Source organism: Acanthaster planci, linkage group LG11, assembly GCF_054643075.1.
Source record: "Acanthaster planci isolate LZ-2023a linkage group LG11, COTS_SCS, whole genome shotgun sequence".
NCBI classification, from domain to species: domain Eukaryota; kingdom Metazoa; phylum Echinodermata; class Asteroidea; order Valvatida; family Acanthasteridae; genus Acanthaster; species Acanthaster planci.
The window spans coordinates 7,526,548-7,546,623 of record NC_141787.1 but is presented as its reverse complement, the minus strand read 5'-3'; the positions used below and the strand labels follow the sequence as shown (position 1 = coordinate 7,546,623).

General features: G+C 40.7%; 2 protein-coding genes across 4 annotated transcripts; both read right to left on the bottom strand.

The window, feature by feature from the left end:
- Positions 1–655: 655 nt before the first annotated feature.
- Positions 656–9,645, bottom strand: LOC147797353 (sialidase-1-like). The gene is made up of 7 exons (XM_087143513.1): positions 9,517–9,645; positions 8,670–8,693; positions 7,917–8,106; positions 6,738–7,003; positions 5,883–6,041; positions 4,172–4,391; positions 656–3,647 (listed from the first exon to the last, which is right to left on the bottom strand). The coding sequence occupies exons 1-7, from the start codon at positions 9,643–9,645 to the stop codon at positions 3,442–3,444; spliced, it is 1,194 nt and encodes a 397-aa protein (XP_086999639.1). The 3' UTR covers positions 656–3,441.
- Positions 9,646–10,309: 664 nt separating this feature from the next.
- On the bottom strand, positions 10,310–20,016 carry LOC110986893 (sialidase-1-like). Of its 3 annotated transcripts, none has more exons than XM_022249179.2 (6): positions 19,991–20,016; positions 17,005–17,194; positions 15,386–15,651; positions 13,510–13,668; positions 12,500–12,719; positions 10,310–11,343 (listed from the first exon to the last, which is right to left on the bottom strand). In XM_022249179.2, exons 2-6 carry the CDS (start codon positions 17,168–17,170, stop codon positions 11,138–11,140), a joined length of 1,017 nt encoding a protein of 338 aa, XP_022104871.2. In that variant the 5' UTR covers positions 17,171–17,194; positions 19,991–20,016; the 3' UTR covers positions 10,310–11,137. The 3 variants fall into 3 exon arrangements, with proteins under 3 accessions (XP_022104871.2, XP_022104870.2, XP_086999523.1); XM_022249178.2 differs by having other exon boundaries at positions 19,814–20,010; XM_087143397.1 differs by having other exon boundaries at positions 19,911–20,010.
- Positions 20,017–20,076: the final 60 nt, after the last annotated feature.

Genomic DNA, 20,076 nt, shown 5'->3' with positions numbered 1-20,076 from the left:
GTTTTCAGTTCATTCTGCCTGCAGATTTTACTTTTTATAGGCATAGGCCCTACTGACAGGCTGGAAGACAGGGCTTTTTTTGTTGAAAATTCCACTTTTTAGGCCTACGTTGAGAGTCGATTTTGCGGCATATTTTTTTGTAACACAGCATCCAAAGTTTTGTGATTTACTTTCCCCACTCTAGTTTTGTCGTTATCTATTGTCACCTTCAACCACACTTTATACTCTTCTTCAGTATAAAAGCATTTGACCTCCCTACTAGGTTCAGTGCAATGAAGAGTGAAATTTTAAAGCGTTTAAATTTACCATGCTTTACTGGATTACACATGGCGCTGTTACTAGGATGTCATCATGGGAAGACGTGGGTCGGTTTTTCTGTTCAGTTGTACAGCCGGCATTTACTTACTGAAAACAATTTCTGACAAAGGGTTGCTTCCTTGCTTACTGCTGTGTAGGCCTACTGATGATCACACATTTTAAAAAAATGCAAGAGTTACTGTGCCAAACAGAAAATGCACTGAGGATATCTTTCTGGGATGACATCACAGTTTTGCTCAAAGACACAAAAAACTCCGCATAAAACCAAAAGGCAGTAAAATATCCGTGAAAGTAGTAAAACAAACATTGAAAATTAGAGTAACGGAGACGCTATGACGCATTTTGGAGTTTTGAATTTTTAAAAATCCCATTGCTGCTACAATTAAGAAAAGATGGTTTCAATTTCTTAAATCTTTAATTCTTAAAGCTTTCACACATTAAACAAGCATCTTAACGCACCTGATCAAGACTAAAACCAAAACCGGTGAATTATATACCCTGAAATAGTACTTCTTAGTTATCGTGAAAAATGATAACTAAAAGGGAAAAACAATGCCAGAGTGTGTGTAATATTATTTTGCAATACCATCTCGGTAAGTAAAAGTCCAATAACTATCAACATAAAAATGTTTTGCAGTGCGGTAACTATACAACATAAAATCAGTGCAATTGTATTATAAACAGGTATAAAAGCAGGTGTATTTCTGAACATATTGCTATTCAAATACCCCCAAAATTGTATTAAAAGCATGTATTCTAAGTACAAAGCGTTTTTACCGAACAAACTAGATTATACTTTGATTGCATGTACACCACTTACATTTGCTTAGTGCAAACATACATAATAGGCCCTATGTATGTTTGCACTAAGCAAATCATGCTTCCCTTACATATATATACACAAGTGTACCGCAACATCCTTTTAAGTAGCAAACTTTTTTCACAGAAATAACAATTTGCATAACTACTAACAAGCCAGCACAGTTTCAAGCAAATGTTGAAGAGAACGTACAATGACAAAAAGCACCATTGGAAATTCGGCAAAGTTGCTCCATCTGGCATGTACTGTTATTGCAAAGAAACAAGGAAATTTCAAAATGACTAAATAGAACTTTTCCTCAAAAAATGTTTAGCATCTAAGTTGATGTATGTAGCTATTTGAATCGTGCTTACCATTACTGATTTTTAAAGTTGCAGTAGTTACAATTATAATCAGACAATTTAGACAGGTTACGAGATGACAATGGTGCATGGTACGGCAGAGGTAGCAGTGTGTGAGGATGTTGTGCACTTACAATGTAACATCATACATATACTTTGTAAGGAACACATGCATTGCACCACCAGCGGAAGGATTTTCAAAGTGAGGAGACCAGTCGATCAGGCATCAGACATTAATAGACCAATGCGTTAACCCCTGCCCCATTATTGGACTTGCCAAAAGTGGGGACCGCCCTTCCTGACTCAAAAAGCGGAAGGGGTCCCATTCTTCTCAATGCACCTAACAGAGGTCAGTTGATCACGATGACCATTTTGGCCTGGGTGTCCAAGACACCCGTTTTTAACACCTTCCTTGTACATAAATACATGTACACATACCGGTCTTTCTTTTCAATGCAAACAATGGCACCAAATAGGGGCGTTCAAAAGTTGGGAACCAGTACCTCAAGTATCCTCTACTGGTGAGTTTGATGATTGTGAACGAGTCTTCAGTTAACACTGTATCATGAAAACTAAGTGGCTTGGTTAGCATTCATAAAAAAGGGGTAGAATTAAATACATTTTATTCTGTGGGGATTATAATTGTTCTGAAAGGGTCTAACTGTAGCTCTTTGGGTGTCGCGGCAAGCTGCACAATGACTTCCAGCTTTAATGCTATTTCTGAAATCTGAGCTCTGCATCTGAAAGACATTGTCCTCTTCGGCCAAGAATTTTGGAAACAACAGGTTGGAATGGGCTCTCGCTATCTCTCAGATTGCTTACTCTCTTGAAAAGAAAAGTTGTCTATAAAGACAACCAATCAGCCCCAGCGATGGTGACAATATGTCAGATCTCACACACTGATGCCTCAGACGTATGGCAACGGAAGTTACACATTTCTATATATAGAAGCTTCTTAAAGAGACCAGAGAGATCATGAGATAGGGTGGCAGCCCATTCAGAGTATACATGTATGTGTAAGTTTATAATTTCACCAGCAGACATCTATGTTGACAGGTAAGGGTACCGATCTTACCATGGAGCAATAGTTGGCAAAATTCCTTATTGGACATGAGTGGTTTTTGGTACAAAAGACCCTGGGTCATTTTGTGCTGACAACCTACTGAACCTGTGCATGTTTGAGTTCCATATAGAAACTACATGCTCACCAGTGACTGTGGGCATTTGTGCACATTTGTGCTGTAAAACCATAGGAGGGTTAAACCACTTAGACAAGCAGTGTGTTTGCAGATATACAAAAACTTCCCGCATATACAATAAAACAATTATACAACTCTTGTGTTAATCTTACCACTTCTGCTGTGCGTATTTGTCACATCTTCATACCACAGCATACCATCTTTGCCAGTGCCAGTAGGTGAAGTAGTTTTTGAACTCAGTGCTTCATCCAATCAAGGTAAAGGCGACATATAAAGCAATATCCCTCCATTAAGAACAAGCCAATGAAGAGAAGTTGGTGTTCTTATTTATCTGAAAAGGGCTAAGAAGCTTGGGAGTCATTCAGAGGGCTTGGTATAGACCTCTATCATGGGGCAGCCATCTTGCTTTTCCCACATTCAAAGCACTGTAACTAAACTCAGGCAGGAAGGAAAGAGTTTGTTCCCTTTTATCAAGATGTGAAGTTGTATTAATGTTGCCAAAGGGGCTACAGGGAACAAGACAAACATGGCAGCATCATGATAAAGTTCTACTGTCACTAAAAACGCTTCCACTGAAATAAAAGTGTTGTGCCCTGTAACATTTAAACTTTGTGTTTTTTATGTTTCTTCCGTCAATGAGTTGTTTTCAGGACCTTTGAAGAAAAATGTATCGAAGCCTGACTTATTAACTTCTACCAATACAGTACATGTACATTAATACAATACTTGCATCTTGGGCATCAAGTGTAAATAAAGAAGTCAGCTATCTCTTGTCATACAGGCTCACCCGTACAAAGTTAACTGATTCAGTTGAATATGAAACACCCTTCTCAAAGAGTATGAAGATGTACTGTGAAGGTCCCGGATGAGCCGTCATGGTGCTGTACCCGCTGGCCTTATCCCAGATCTGAAGCTCGCCGTCCCACGTTGTTCCATTGTCGTAACTCCATCGCAGCGTCAGGTCAACTCCTGCATGGGAGCAAGAGTAGAATAATTAGAAAGGAATCTCATTTCCCACCAATTCACAACTACAAATTTTCAGACAGCTATGGACAATACCCCTAGGTTTTTGGCTGCCTCACTTGGAAACTCCTGCTTTGTTTCACAATGATTCATAAACTTTCAGACCATTCCATACATGTGACCGGCTTTAGCAAAACCCAACATTTGGGTGAAAATTCAAAATTTGAAACTGGGATCACTGTAATGTACGTATAAAAAGAAACTTTCATTTGATGCGCGTTTGAGGAAGTTTGAATAAATCCTGAAAGAGATATGGAACCTGAAATTAGATTTCAACTTGAGAAAAACGGCCTTTAAAGTCAATAAACCAATTTAAGCATTTTAGAACAATTGTTCCAACAAAAACTATACAGTTGGCCATTGAAAAAGGATCAGCAGTGAAATTCAAATGGCCCTCGGTGTAAAAAGACTTGTTTCTGAAGCATACAGACAGACCAAGTCACAAAGCTCTGGTCAAAGATTCCACTTACTTTCAGTAGTACTTTTTGGATTAGTGAAGAACAGCACATCTCTGTAAAACAGCAGTCCTGCCGCACACGCTGGTTCAATCAAAACCTTATCCTCGTACACATCCTTCAAGGGGAAGGACTCGGCCCCATCATAACTGCGTGCCACCATGCGACAGTGGCAGTTGTAGAAGTGGGCATTGCGGATGTTTAGCATAATGGAGCCATCTGACAGTTCAACAGCCTGTAGACAAAAGCATGAAATTGGGGCAAAGTAAGCCACTGCAAAGTAATTTGAAGTAAGTATGTGTTTGTGGAAAACAGTGCGAAGCAATATGTGAAAAGGGCACATACATGTACATGTACAGTACATTGCAACTGAGAATTAACCTCAAAAGAAAGAAAGCTTTTCACACTTTTTCCCATCCGCGAAAATGAATATTCATTTCACAAACTGTGAAAATGTTCCCCTCAGTGGGAAAAAATTGCACACTTTTCCCCTCTGTGGAAAAGAAATTCCAAAGTGGGAAATTTTTTTCACACTTTTTTTCACCAGTGGAAAAATGTTTACACCTTTTTGCACAAGTGGGAAAAATTTTCTCAAGTGGACAAATTTCCACAAATGGGAATATTTTCACACTTTTTTCACAAGTGGGAAAATTTTTCACAGCTTTTTTTCACAAGCAGGAAATTCGCCTGTGAATGTGAATGAGATTCTTTTCATAATTTTACCCAGTCGTTTCCACAGGGTTAAGTTTAAAGTTGCAATGTAATTGAAGGTTTCTACATTTTCAGTTTCTTCATTGATATACCCCTTGCAGCTGGTACTCAATAATGGTTCCTTTAACATGGCAAGGGATCATTGAAAAAAATGTGAAGTGCAATCCCTCTATGTGGATGCGGTGGACATGGTTTACTTTTAAAGGTCCCAACAACTGTGCGTAAGTGGTGAACACATTCTATCAGATGGATGCGTAGATGCACCATTCAGGGGAATGTCTGTCACTGCCTCTACAGCCCCTTTGCAGAACCAGAGCTGCCAACCTCACTTGACCAAAAATCCTATAATTTTACCTTAAAAAGTCCTACTTTCCCCCCAAAATCTCCTATTCTTCACTGTTGTGTAACTTGGAGCTTGATTCGGATGTGAACAATCGAGCGAGATGCACAGTCTACATCCATAGTTTACGTACGGTGCACAGACAAACTGCACAAACGAAGCAGCAACAAACAATAGAGGGCCTAATGGGTGGACACCTCATCATGCATGTTGCATGCATTCGCATGGAACTTCCAACATTGCCGACAATTGATGTTACCGTGCGAAATTCAGCCAAACAATAGATAAAAAACTAAAATAATTTTGGGTGAATTGTATTTTATTGAGAAAAATTATAATGTCATATTGTCACTGAAAAATCGTATGAAAACGATAAAATCGTACTGGTTGGCAGCTCTGCAGAACCCATCATGATTGCAAAAGTGATCATAAACCAAAAACCAATTTAACAATTCGAATTTAGGAATGCAAGGCAGCTCAGCTATCAAGGTCCATCTGCTTCTTATAAGATATACACTTCCAACATGTCCAAATACTCTGTGCAAATCTGCAAGGCATACCCTCAATGGGTGTGGCTGATTAGAAAATTTTCAGTTGCATCAAATGTTGAAATTCACTGCTGGTTCCAGATATTCACCAGATCAATTTTTCTGCTGACCACAGCAGCATGTGTACCTGATTTTCGTCTGGTACAAAGTCCCCATTCCGTTTGATGTAGCCCCCAACACGCCATGTCGTCCCATGGTCGTCGCTGAGTAGGCACTGCACACCACCACCAAACCTACTGCCATGTCCACAGGAGACCAGACGGCCCTGGTGTGGAGCCAGTTTTTTCTGGTGAAAGGAAACAATGCATTTATAATCCATTGAAGGTTGCCTGAAACAAATATTTGAATAATCTGCTTGCTCCACAGGACTATAATTTACAAATCAACAACTAAATATTCCTTTCCAAAAATGCATGCTGCTTCATGGTCAATGTATTTAGTTTCTTGGGGGACAGATGAAACTGGAGCAAAGTATCTTGCTGAGAAATAAGTGAAATGAGAAATTTCATTGGAATAAAATGTTTCAAGTTTCAACCATTTTATGGTAAGAAAATCACCCCCCCCCGGTTGGACAAGAGGGTCAAAGTTACAAGCTAGCTCTATTCTTCCTTTCCTGCTTCCATTTTTTTTAAAGGACATTAACAGTCTGCAATCTGACTGCCATTACAGTGTCTGCACTGTGTTTATAGCAGCCCTGTAACTGTGAGACAGGCTGATCTGACAAACACTAACTATTGCCCTGTGTTTCTTTAATGCACACGCAAATTCACTGAAATAATTTTTATGAAATTGCTTGTGGGTACTCTGTGCAGTATGCCCGCGATCAAACTGAGGTGAGTTGAGACTTTCTTGCTTGGCAAGAGGACTCTTATCTTGTTCGTGCATGGTTCTAATTCACACACAGATAACTGTATACCTCATTCCTAGCTTCAGCACGGAACCCCAATTGCACATTTTACCCAGTACACAAAATGCTATCTACCTGAAAACCAAAGCCTGGGCCCGGAGCAAATGACTGGCAGCCAATCTGCTTTGAGATGTTGATAGACTTGGACCACGTCAGTCCGTCATCCAAGCTCTTGACCAGCATGGTACTGGGGTTGTTACACTGGTCGTGGTGATTGCAGACGGTGTACATGATGAAGATGATGCCTTTCTCGTCGTCCACGATGATGGTTCCCAGGTTGATACCATCAATGATGAGATAGCCATCGTCGACGATGAATTGCATCAGGTCCCATTTTTCACCTAGGAAACAGTACATGAAGATAAATAGGAAACAGTGCATGAAGATAAATCCATGGCAGACTTAGTTCGGATAAGATTTGTGGAACTCCTACTTTAAGGAGTGTAAAATTCTCGCAAAATTCAACATTATCTGTTTTGGTACAACCTTAGATGTCCTCGTAAGTAGTTAATGTACTTTACTTCAGTGTCATATCCTTTCTTCAAACCCATCTGAGACAATAGTGCCCTCTTTTGCTCAGGGCTGGAGACGGTGGCTGGCTGGTCGTGATCTTAACATGTCATAGCTAGAGCGGTGTTGTTGAACTTCTTGTTAGATTATTAAAACTTTTAGATACATGTACATCTTAAAGGGTCACAACATTCAGTAGGACTTTCATAGGCTGCTCCTCCTAAGGAAAGAATTTTCAAGATAATATGATAGTTTTGTTCTTGTCTTTCTGCTGCATACTAACCATTTTTCACACCACAGAAACAGAGGACATTATACAAGTTTTTTTACCAATTTTACAACTCCAATTTGTTCAAATGGGATATGATGGTTGAACACGTAAGGTGGACCCTCCAAACAAAATCTGCATCACAGATTTGAAGAGTCACGGCAATAACCGCTATGTTTTTGTATCCAAATCACATACTAGAAAGACAAATGTATGCCCCAGGTTTCCAGTATTTTCTGCATGGGTAACAAGTTTGCATGGCCAGTTATGTGGCATACATGTATATGAAAGTAACTGTCCTGCCAGGACGGTGATGACCAATGACCAACTAGTATGGGAGATACTGTATTTACTATTTACTACGTGCATTTTAGGTGCTTGTACATGAACATGTGCAATTGTCAAACAGTGGTTGCAGTGTGAGCTGCTGTAAATTAGACATCACAACAGATGCTGTGCAATGCGCGGGAACCTACCCAATGCATCCAAGGACCTTCGGATGGCAATAAACTTGGGCCCAGCATCTCCCGCCGAGTACTTCCTGGCTTCAGTGGCAGCTAGAAGGTGCCCTTCGGGGGTGTAACTGAGCAAGGGAATGCGGTAGATGTTCACCTCTGCCTCTCCGTGCCTCCACAAGGTCTTCTGAGCGGCTATGTGGGGACTCACCTGTTTGGTATGGACAGACTGGTCAATTGTCTTGCAATGCAGGAGCGTCAGCAGGTGTGCTGTGGGTAAGTGGACCTTGACAGTAGGGTAGGATAGCTAGTCAATCACACCATATGTTTTCTGCACAGACACAAGTCTGTTAATTGATAGTACATGTAGGTTCTACTATAGCACCCCGGCTACACGGAATCACTACAGTTCATTTTCAGACTTACTCTATGAGGTCATTTTGACACCAAATTTGTAAGGATCAAATATACAGTTCTTGTGATGGGTAGGCCATGCATACTTTTCCACTGCAGTGCTCAATGCACGCGGGCTGGCACACATATAGCCTTGAACTTAAAATGGTCACAACAACAAAACCATCTGTCTAATTCAGTGCAAAACTCACATTCAAAACTAACGCATGCTGAAATTTTAAAAAAAGTCAAGCAAGGCACAATAGTTGAAAAAGAGGGAAGGGGTGGCCAGTGGCCCCCACTCGTATAGCAAAGTGCGTACAGCAAAGTGTGTTACGAGTGTTGTCATATGCATGGTTGTCTACAAACAATTAAGCTCACCTGCCCTGCTCCCAGTCTAAATGCCTGTTGAATAACAAACCAAAGGATAAATACAAAATTTAAACACGATAGACGTACGCGAAAAGTGTACAAAAAGTTAAATTTTTCAAGAATATTCTGGGCCATTTTAGTAAAACCACGGAGGAGTAAGCACACACAAGTCAGCTCCAAGTAGTTCTGCACGTGCATCCCATAGTCGAAAGATAATATGGACGCACACATGCGCTAGAGGGCGGTGTGGCGATGACTTCGGATAAAATTGAGCACTGAACTGGCGTTCACTCTTATATCTTAAAGCTGTGATAGATGGCCACGAAAGGACTTTTAATAAATAAGCCTACTTCATGGATTTCATTGAGATCTTGTTTTGTGGACTTCATTTTCATCTGTTAGAAAACCATTGAAATTGCTGTCAGACTTTGCTATCAAGAGGATTTGAAACACAGTCCTCTACTTGCACCACCAGTCAACCGACAAATAAACCAAAATTAATGATTGGTCTCGTTCTTATATCCGCTCACAACTCTCCGACATAAAAGGCCAGATTTCACATACTCCAACCAGGAGTTATTGCAAGTCACCAGAGATGATGTGTCACTGAATGGGAAAGTACCATCATCTTTTCACACTTTCACACAAAAAATTGCTCCCTTCCCCGATAATTTCGTACTGGATGCGCCTTTGTCGCTCCAGTAGGCCTACCAAAGTAAACATGTCACGCACACATGACCAGTAAAAGGCATCAATATATTATCGATACACTTTACGATGTTCCTGGCCTTGTCTAGGGATTCTCCTGACAACTTGTTTACCTCTCTAAAAGCCATATCACCCTGTGGGAACTTACTCCAATACGACTTTTCGGGCGTCTCCCGCCCCTCGTCAGGTGCGAATGCTTGAATGTTTCCTTGAAGAACAATCCGACGCGCGTTGTGTTTCGGGACCCCGGGGAACGCGTCGATTGCTTAAATCCCATGGAAACCAGGGTTGTCCAATTTTCATCCTTCAGCTCTCTATGGTTGTCCGAAGGTCAATTCCTCCTTTCTGTATATTTCAGGTTTAAGTTCTTTAATTTAACCATAACCCTACATAATACTACAAATTACTACTTGTGGTAAAATGTATTCAGCCCTGTCGCTTGTAAGAGGACATAACTTTAATATTGTGCTCTGAAGCCATAAAATACAATGTATAGAACAATACACTATACAGTGCTGTGGCGCTATGAATGCATGACTTTATTATTCTCAGTACAAGTAACAATGGAAGTAACCTAGCCAGAAGTAGTAATTTGTAGCACTAGGTCCGTCAGGCTAAGGCTATTACTTAGTATTTTGCAATACTGAGTAGTGTAAGCCACACAATATGCTTGGCGGTTAGGGTTAATATACGCCGATTCCATTACCTGCCTGAGCATCGCGTCACTAGGTCACTTGTTCAACATTTTCACCTCAACTTTGTGAGACTGCCAATCATGTTTCTTTTGCATGTGATGTGTTCGTGCAATGCCGATGACTTCCCCCTCACGTGTTCCTGAACCCTCTCACCAAGTGACATACCCGTTTACCAAATGTATGTCTCTTCACATCCTTTGCAAAGGCATGTAGATCAAAAGGAAAAAAATTGTAACCTTCAGACGGTTTTAAACTGGGAAATAAGTGAAAAAATGTTCTCTTGTACGTAATTAGCACATTTATTTACTCTTAAAGGATTTAGAGTACAACTGAATCATATTTCTCATTAGTTATAATGTCACAAAATATGAAAATACATTTGACATTAATTTTGAAGTCCATTCAAACAAAAACTTTGCAGTACGTCTGTATAAAAGTATGCAAAAAGTGAATGTTAACAGAAATCCACTTCAAAGTAAACAGACATTACACTTCCTTTAATGCATACTGCACTTACAACTTGCTTCCCATTTGTCCACGGTAACCTCAACCCCTCCATAAATTAAGAAATATACAGTTTTAGTAATAAGGAACCCGCATGATTTTATCCCATAAATCAACAATTTTGGGGCTTTCAAAAATTATATGCAAAGAGATTACCTGTATGACAGGCATATAAGAATGGACATCTTTCATGGTATATCCCTTGATGTTTTCCTGGGAATTTGTAAAATAAAAAAGAACTAGCTAATACAAGGCAGTACCATACAGAGACTCAGCTCTCGAACAATATAGGAATGGCTAAACCTCCTTTGATACGTATTTGTGTGAATTAGTATCATCCATTGCAAAACAAACTGCCAGCAGTGTCATCGGAGTCCTGCTCGGTAAGGAAAAACATCTTTGGGTATTAAGTGTTCACAAAACATATTGCAACCGCTGGTTTGCAATTTGAAACACTGCCACAGCAACTGAAATGTGGTAAAAAATCAACACAGACAGCAATTGATCCTCATTTCCTGGGTCCCCTTCAGATGAGCCTTGCACAAACAGGGCATGAAGGACGAAGTCCAACTATACTTCATCATATAAGCTCACACGTACAAATTCGATGGATTCGGTGGTTGATGTGATGCCCTTCTCAAAAAGAATGAAGACATATTGTGAAGGTCCCAGATGAGCCGTCATGGTGCTGTACCCGCTGGCTTTATCCCAGATCTGAAGCTCGCCGTCCCACGTCGTCCCGTTGTCGTAACTCCATCGCAGCGTCAGGTCAACTCCTGCATGGGAGCAAGAGTAGAATAATTAGAAAGGAATCTCATTTCCCACCAATTCACAACTGCAAATTTTCAGACAGCTATGGACAATACCCCTAGGTTTTTGGCTGCCTCACTTGGAAACTCCTGCTTTGTTTCACTATGATTCATAAACTTTCAGACCACTCCATGCATGTGACCGGCTTTAGCAAAACCCAACACTTGGGTGAAAATTCAAAATTTGATAGAAGGAAATAAATGGGAAATACGCAAGTTGTGACATCCAATATTTTTGCAGGGGCACTGTGCAGCAGCAGAATTACACAGAATATCATGCGACAAGCTTTGCGGCTGGGATGTATGGATGTAGGTAACAAAGAATGAGTGGGAAACAGGGGCCAGTTCTCAGATAATCATCTCGGTGGCATTTTGACTGCATCAGTGCTTATGCATAAATCTCTCCACTCAGGGGGAGTTTAAGGTCTGCACATTTGTTCCATTTGTTGCAAAAGTGCAGGCAGGAATATGATGAATAAAGATCTCACAATGAGAGTCACAGGAGTGAGATTGGAGGAAAGCGAAATATCCACAAAATCATCGCCAGATGTCTTGAGGGGCTCATGGCAGCATAGGATCTATGTACGAGATGCATTTGTGATGTGGCACCCGTTAACATACCGTTACCTATTCCATGTGTACTATGTCAACTGTTATATGTAAAAACACCCTAATGATAAACTAGGATTTTCCAGATTCTGAAAAAGATTGTTTGGAAAATCCTGGAAAATCAGGAAAAACCTGACGATAAAACACCTGAAATCAGGAAATATCCTGACAGATCTCACCCCTGGAGTTAGGTTGGTGTAGCGGCTCTTTCCTTGCCTTCCACCACTGTGGCCCGGGTTCAAATCCCACCTAGGTCAGCATGTGGATTGGGTTTTCAGTCCCTAGGTCAGCCTGTGGATTGGGTTTTCAGTCCCTGCCCGGTTCCACAGGTTTTCCCTGGAACAATACATTTATCCCTGGTTTTCCTCCCACCTCTAAAACTAACTATTTCTTCATTGCCTTCTCAACTGTTACTCCATCCTGTGATTGGTGCTAAATGTACTACTGGATGAACAGAAACAAACAGTAATAAACAAACAATTTTTTTTCCCAAGAATTAAGAATCTGTACTCACTTTCTGTGGTACTTTTGGGGTTTGTGAAAAAAAGAACATCTCGGTGATAAAGCAAGCCTGCAGCACACGCTGGCTCGATCAAAGTAGAATCTTCATAGATATCTTTCAAAGGAAACGACTCCACACCATCGTAACTGCGTGCCACAATACGACAGTGACACTTGTATCTATGACCATTGCGGATGTTGAGCATGACGGAGCCATCGGGCAGTTCAGCTGCCTGTATGCACAAATTCATAACGACTACTGTCTTTGATTATTAAAATTTCACCTACCAACATAATGGATTCAAACCTGGCACCCTCAGAACAATGTATAAATGTACCACTATGACTCAATTTTCAACCTTGTCGTGTTTAAGTATTCCAGTTCATCGTTCTTTGCTGCTTTGGATCTACAAAACCCATACAGAGTGAATACCACCCGAGGGACGATTTTTCTGATCTTGTTGGCAGTGTCGAAGTCAAGTCCATCACAAGTCCAGTCACAAGTCCCTTCCCAAGGCCAGTCATAAGTGACAGGGTGAACAATGACAATAGAATGCTTTTGTCACAGCTCATTTGAATATCTTGTGAACTGGCTTAAGACTGAATTATGACTTGTGATGGACTTACAGGGACTTGCAGGGACTTGTGATGGACTCAAATACAACACTGCTTGTTGAAAAACTAGCAGTTGCATTCCACTTCAAATCTACATGTACATGTATCATTCTTTGGTAAGCATCATTCATTTCTGCAAAGTGCTGCAATCCCAGAATCTCTCAACTTGCACTTGACATTGCTTATCAATGACAAATGTCAGTAACCAATGCTATTCTTGAATATCTTTCCAGATACACTGATGACTGTCAAGATTTAACATGCAGTTGGTAATATTTCATTTGTACATGTAATTGTAACACGGTGTAATTCCCTTAGAGCAGTAACAAAATGAAGTTTCCATCCATCCTGTCCATCAGCGTGCAATATCCTTCTTTCGTTCTCTAATCTAGAAATGCAAGGGAATACCTGACATTCGTCGGGCACAAAGTCGCTGCTTTTGGTGATATGCCCTCCCCATCGCCATGTTATCCCGTGATCATCGCTCAGTAGGCACTGCACGCCACCTCCAAACCCGCTGCCGTGTCCACAGGAGACCAGACGCCCCTTATTTGGTGCTCTTTTTTTCTTGAAAAGAAAAATGATATCAAATGCTTCAGTCTACACCATCAAAATTGACTAACTTCAGAATTGGTTAGTTTCAATCAAATCTGTGGTCTTTCTCCCTTCAAACAATACCACCAATGAGGTATTTCAAAAACCTGAAGTACGTATTAGTCGGCGTGTGGCTGAACTGATAGGGCTGACCTCGCGCATGTGTACTGACGTTCTCGAATGACCGACAGCATACTTTATTTTAAGCAAGCTCTGTCTTAATACCTAGCTCACTCATTCTATGAGCTACGTGCCCAAGTACTCCTCAATGGTGACAAAAAAGAGAGGCCGGGTGGACACTTGACTACATGTGCAGCTGTATGTGCACGTGGCACCTACAAAAGCACAACACAGATAGAATGACATATGCAAATTTTGCAAGGTACAAGCAAACCAGCATGTGGTGTATTGGCCCAGTGCATGTACATGTACGTTAAGCGGCCACTTTGGTTTGTACGGATACCACCGCCACCTACCTCAGTGTTTTCATATATATATGCGTAATTATGTACTTCAACAATGCACATGGTCTAACCAATGTAAAAGTGTAGATTGATGTTGGTGCGAATAAAACAAGTAATGTTTATTGTTTTAGAATCCACATTTTTCTCAAAGAGTACGTGGATGCCGAAGGGAAAAAACAATATGTAACAGTTATTGTTTACAACAAATAATGAACGCCATATTGCATCAATCAACATGTCAAACCTCTAAAAGCAGCAGTTCCGTTTAAACATTTGGGAAAATCTGTAAGCGGATTTGGAGCTTTTGTTTTCCATTAAAACAAACGTCCCACCCTTACCAGTCGGGTGTCTTTGCAAGCTAGTCAGGGGCAGGCTCAGCAATGCAATACCTGTACACATATCACCAATGACAAAAGGTATGTAGGATATGGGTAATTCCAGAAATTAGGGGTCCAAAAGTGAGACATTTTTGTGTCCCTGTCACATCTAATCATTGTTATTTGGCATGTAAATATCACCGGAATTGATTTCAAACTATTGCGTTTTGTTTGGCAGGTACATGTAATTTGCATTAATTCATTACTCTTAGAAATTAGAAAATATGTTCTGAACGTATGAGATCTTATATGTCAGATATGACAGGGACACGAAAAAAATGCGACCCCTAATTTCTGGAATAACTCCTATGCCAGTACCAGCATATACACGTATGTGCACTGTTCAAAATGCCGGGTACTTCCCTGACAGTGATAATGATGAGGATAAGGTTGCAAACAAAATCAAAGAGCATTCAACCAATGTACATGTAAGTAGTACTGACTGTGCTGACAGGCCTATCGAAATAACTCCTATCAAGATGCACCTGTGCTCCCATGTTGCATGTACATGTACATTTACCAATCTTACGTTGTGTTGCCTTCACTGGCAATCTCAACATGAATAGTGAAATATCCTCAACATATGTGCAAACATACATTTCTCTTGTTTTTCTCATCCAGTCTTGTATGTGAGGCTGCAAGAAAAGCGAAAAAGGCTGCGGCGCTCACTGATATTAGTGCGGTGGATCACCTCGTGTTTGAATTAGGTAGGGGAAACGCTGATGCAAAGCAATCAACACAGAGCCCTCTGTCATTCATTCATACAGCCCCTAAGCGCCACTGCATTCATTTTATGTCTCACTCATAGAGAGATCCAATTTGCAATTCCAGACAAGGAAGTCAGCCAACCTGGATGCCGAAGCCGGGCCCAGGGGCGAACGATGCCGTGCCGACTTGCTGCGAGAGGTTCAGTGGTTTTGACCAGGTCACGCCGTCATCCAAGCTCTTGACCAGCTTGGTGTCGGCGATGTCACACCGGTCATGGTGGTAGCAGTACGTGTACATGATGAAGATGATCCCTTTCTCGTCATCTACCATGACGTTGCCGAGGTTGAGGCCGTCGAAGATGAGGTAGCCGTCGTCTACGATATACTGCATCGGCTCCCACGTGTCGCCTGGAGAGCAGTATAAATCAATGAAATAATGTCAAGTGTAACCGATTCCTTCGCATGAAAACAGAACCCAACCCTGTTTGACAGTGCAAGTTCATTAATCAAATTCCTGAAAGAGCAATTTTGAAATTCAAGACCATCACTTGTAGGGAGATGACGGACAGTTCTTTCTTCCTCAAACAGTGATTCCATCCGTTCTTTCCAGAACCAAACTCACCCACAAAGGAGATTTACATGGTAATACTGGAAACACATGTGGGTCATTCCATGAGGTTGGGGCACAATTGGTGACATTGTCCTTGTTACATGGGTAACTCTTACCACCTGTCATGACCTGTAGAGTAGGTCATTTACTCTGTCAAAATATTCAGCCTTGCAAGATGTATTACAATGTCAGTTTGGAATCCACATGTAGGGAAATAACTTTTTATTTTTACTGAACCCACGTAACAACGGACACTGTCACAAATTTTGCCCCAACTTCGTGGAATGACCCATGTCTCACTGGCTTGTCCAACATGTCCACCATGTGAACCTTTGACTCACTGCACTAAATACTGCACAAACGTAGCATTTTTGTCATACTCTTTCAGAAACTTCTGACTGAAATTTGCAATGAATATTCACAACAACCTCTCCTATTAAGTCACGGTTCTATTTCTTTCCCAACCAGCACCTGGTTTGCTGTGGCTGACCATCGGTTCGCAAGCAAAAGAATAAACCAGAGATGTTACATGATGGATACACCCATCAAAAAATTGGATAATAAACACTACTGCTAGACAGTGAGTGGAAATTGCATTGATATTGACAGAAGTTGGTGATGCCAACAAGTCAAATCTGTTTCAGTCAATTTGCAAGGTATTTTTTTGAATTTCAAGGATGGATTTGCGCCAGGGAGATGTACATTTATTTTGGATTTTTGCCCTGCCTGACGTGTATTTGAAACTCTGCAAGCTCAGTGTATGCCCTGGAAACTTGTGAAAAAACACAAACTTACTAGGGTGGGACTCGAACCTACGACCTCCTGCTTACGTGTACCTTGAAATAGTTTTCACGGTACCCGCTGACGTACACAAGCCTTCGGGGGCATACACTGCGCATACAGTGTTAAAATACACGTCCGGCAGGGCAAAAATCTAAAAAATTATTTACTTCTTCAAAGTCAAATCTCAGCTCAAGTAAAAGAAATGTGAGATCTAAATCTGAATCAAGTCTAAGTCAGCGACTCAAATCAACAACAACGGTGCTTAAGCATTCCCTTACCTCAGTCAAACAAGGAAACCAAATTTCAAGTATGGAGCAAGCACAACAAGGAACACACATGTACAGGTATACATAGAGCCCCAATCTCACCCAACTCATCAACTGATCGGCGGATGGCCATGAACTTCGGACCAGCATCCCCTCCGGAGTACTTCCTGGCTTCAGCGACGGCCAGCAGGTGCCCTCCAGGGGTGTAACTGAGCAAGGGAATGCGGTAGATGACCACATCTGCCTCCTCCTGTCTCCACAGGGGCATCTGGCCTGCGATGAAAGGGTCTACCTGTAGTTTAGAGGCAAAGTCAACTGTTGGTTAAAATCAGCCTTTACACTGTGGACGTGCTGATCAATTCAAGTGACTAATATGATCATTGTATCATTTCCATCCTAGAACAGGGCGATGTTGAGTAACAAAACAGCACAGATGTCACCACTGCAGAGAGTCCAACTTCACAACATAAGCCTATTATAAAAAGAATAGCCAAGGCATAAAGACTCTATTATTTTGGAAGTATTCCATATTGGACCATCAAGGACACCAAGGATTTGAAAATGAGGTGCCTGTTAATTATAGGGGGATTTCAGAGAAGGAAAGGGTGTCGATGCATGTACCTGAAGGCGGGGCGACAGGTGTGAAAAGTAGGAGTAAGCTTTTAGCTGGATCGTTTGGTGGGGCATGCACAATTTTTAGTAGGTTGGGGACCTTGTTCTTAGATTTGCAAGGCCATCTGTTTGCTTTGTGTTGCAAGTACATGTACATACATGTGCGCAATGAATAGGCAATGAACTGCAGCATGATAGATGCAAAAAGTAGTTGGTAAGGTTGGAGAGTGACTTTTCCAGGGCAAACACATGGTGTGCACTGTGTTGTAGGGCGTCAGCACTGGTGTTGACCCTACAGGGTCCATAAGGGGAATTTTACGCCTGATACTTTTCATTAACTTTTTAAATGCAAAAATTAACAGGTATCCCTGTTGGTTACTTTCATTACAAAGTGCACTCTGTAAAAATTTCATATTTATCCCAATCCTTTTCCTAAACAAAATGAGGGTGGAGCTGTTAAATTTAAAGATTTCTTGTTCAAGTTATGAACTGATAAAGCTGCTTATCCCTGCTACACATATCACGAACTGTATATCATCATTTCAAGAAACATTTAGATGGCAAAAATAAAAATTCTAGCCAATTTAAGCATAAAAAAATTGCTGCAGCTTTGAGGTTTCAGCCTAGGATGATATCACACTTTTGCCGATAAATATGAGCTGTACTGAGTATGGTAGCTTAAAATGAAAGGGGCAGTCCTATGTGAAAGAGGAAACATGGTCACCCTGTTACTGACCTCATTGTTAACCCAGGTCACAAACAAAAACAAGTTTCACAAAAAACATGAAAGTGGAGGTACATGTACATGAACCTCTTAACCCTAACAATCAAGCATGTCATTTGGCTTACAGTACTACAGAATACAACATACAGTAGATAGAAGTCTGAGCCTGAAGGACCTACGTGTACATGTAGCACAACAAATTGTTACTCGTACAGAGAACAATGAAGTCATACATTCACAGTGCCACAGCACTATATGGTACATTGTCTTATCTATTGTATTTTATGGCTTCAGAGAACAATAAGGTCATGTCCTCTTACAAGCGACAGCGTTGTATGCTACATGAACATTTGACTACTAAGTATACATGTATGTAGTAATTTTTAGTATTATGGGCTACTGTTAGGGTTAAAGTACAACGTATTATTTCCACTGTCTTTTCTTGAAATAACATCTCATCATATACCTAAAAGAACGAGTTTGGTCACAATACAACCAAATTTCCACTTTCGCATGAAACTGCCCCATAGGCACAAATGAAATTGTAAAATACTGCACCACAATAATGAAATCAGAGTGTTAAAATGAGGCACAAAGGGGCATACAAGAAAAACAACTTATGTGCAACCGGTTTGCTCTAATGGAAAAATGACTGTCAAACATTGCCCCTTTTCCTTCCCACAATCCCTTTCTACCATTGTGCAAAATCACCCATGCAGTATTTTCGATAAGGCTTATCGAAGGTCAGGAAACATTGAAAACAATATACACAAGTGGGTGGTCTTTTCGACAGGATTTGATTGTTCAAAAATCCAGCGAGGGTTACTCTATTAAAAAACGAACAAAAACTAGTTTTTTTTCTCGGCCTCACGCCAACTTAAATGGGTCTGTCCACAGCAAAAGACACATTTGCGTGACACAAACACAAACATGATGTAAAATATTATTGTAAACATTTTCCTCAGGAAGATACAAATGTTTATGTTCAGGTTACCTGCTCAAGGAATGGCAAAATCAGCCTGTTTTTTGTTTGTCACGCTGCATGCTCTGTGGACAGACACTGTGACATACGTTATTCCTTAATTAGCTCTCCTTAAATTCCTGTTTAGGATAACTTAAAGAAATAAAAAGCCATGGATTTTGACACATTTCTCAAATGTTGCACCTGTAGTACCCATGGTTTAACTAATGAATTGCTTTTCTCTGTAAAAGTGGTATTGTAGAAAACCTGAAAAACATGAGCTGACACAGTTATGTGCATGTCCCACTGGAACCCCTTAAAATAAGCTGAACTTTTTCATCAAGATCCTGATTATTTAAACAATGAACAACCAAATCCTATTAAACTGTGTAAAGTATCTCTCTACAATTATACAAATATCAGTAAAATGGTTAAAGTTCATTTCTTGACTCTCAACAATGTAGAAAAAAAGAGATGATTTTGTTTATGTGCAAATGTGTCTTTAAGTTTTATTGTGGACAGACCCAAATTGAAAAGCAGCCTAGCGGGCTTTCGGGCCTAGGCAGCGCGGCCTACATTGTAGGCCGAGCTATATGTATACATGTAACTCTAACCTTTGCATTTGGTAGTTCAAAACTAGAAGCAACGCATCCAAAGACTACTAGCAGTAGAAATGTGCTTGTCATGACCATGGAATCGGAAAATGCTCACATTAACCCAAACTTCGAAGTCTAGGGTAAATCACACAGAATCTTGCTGGCTGGACGCAACCTTTAGATAAGCCAACTTACTTAGTTCTGCACACTAGATCGTGATGGGTGGAAGAATGAGGGCGCTGTACCAAAATAAAGCCGGATCTCACTGGTATTCGGCAGCA

Bases quoted from the DNA above. Each gene is read 5' to 3' on its own strand.
- LOC147797353 (XM_087143513.1), bottom strand. From the start codon at position 9,645: ATGGGATTTAAGCAATCGACGCGTTCCCCGGGGTCCCGAAACACAACG. The intron at 8,107-8,669 runs GTGAGCTTAATT...CATACCAAACAG, and splicing joins TTAGACTGGGAGCAGGGCAG to GTGAGTCCCCACATAGCCGC. The intron at 3,648-4,171 runs GTAAGTGGAATC...GCTCCCATGCAG, and splicing joins TCCAAAAAGTACTACTGAAA to GAGTTGACCTGACGCTGCGA.
- LOC110986893 (XM_022249178.2), bottom strand. From the start codon at position 19,891: ATGGTCATGACAAGCACATTTCTACTGCTAGTAGTCTTTGGATGCGTT. The intron at 15,652-17,004 runs GTGAGATTGGGG...ACTGCTCTCCAG, and splicing joins CCGATCAGTTGATGAGTTGG to GCGACACGTGGGAGCCGATG. The intron at 13,669-15,385 runs GTTGGCTGACTT...TTTCTTTTCAAG, and splicing joins GGCCCGGCTTCGGCATCCAG to AAAAAAAGAGCACCAAATAA.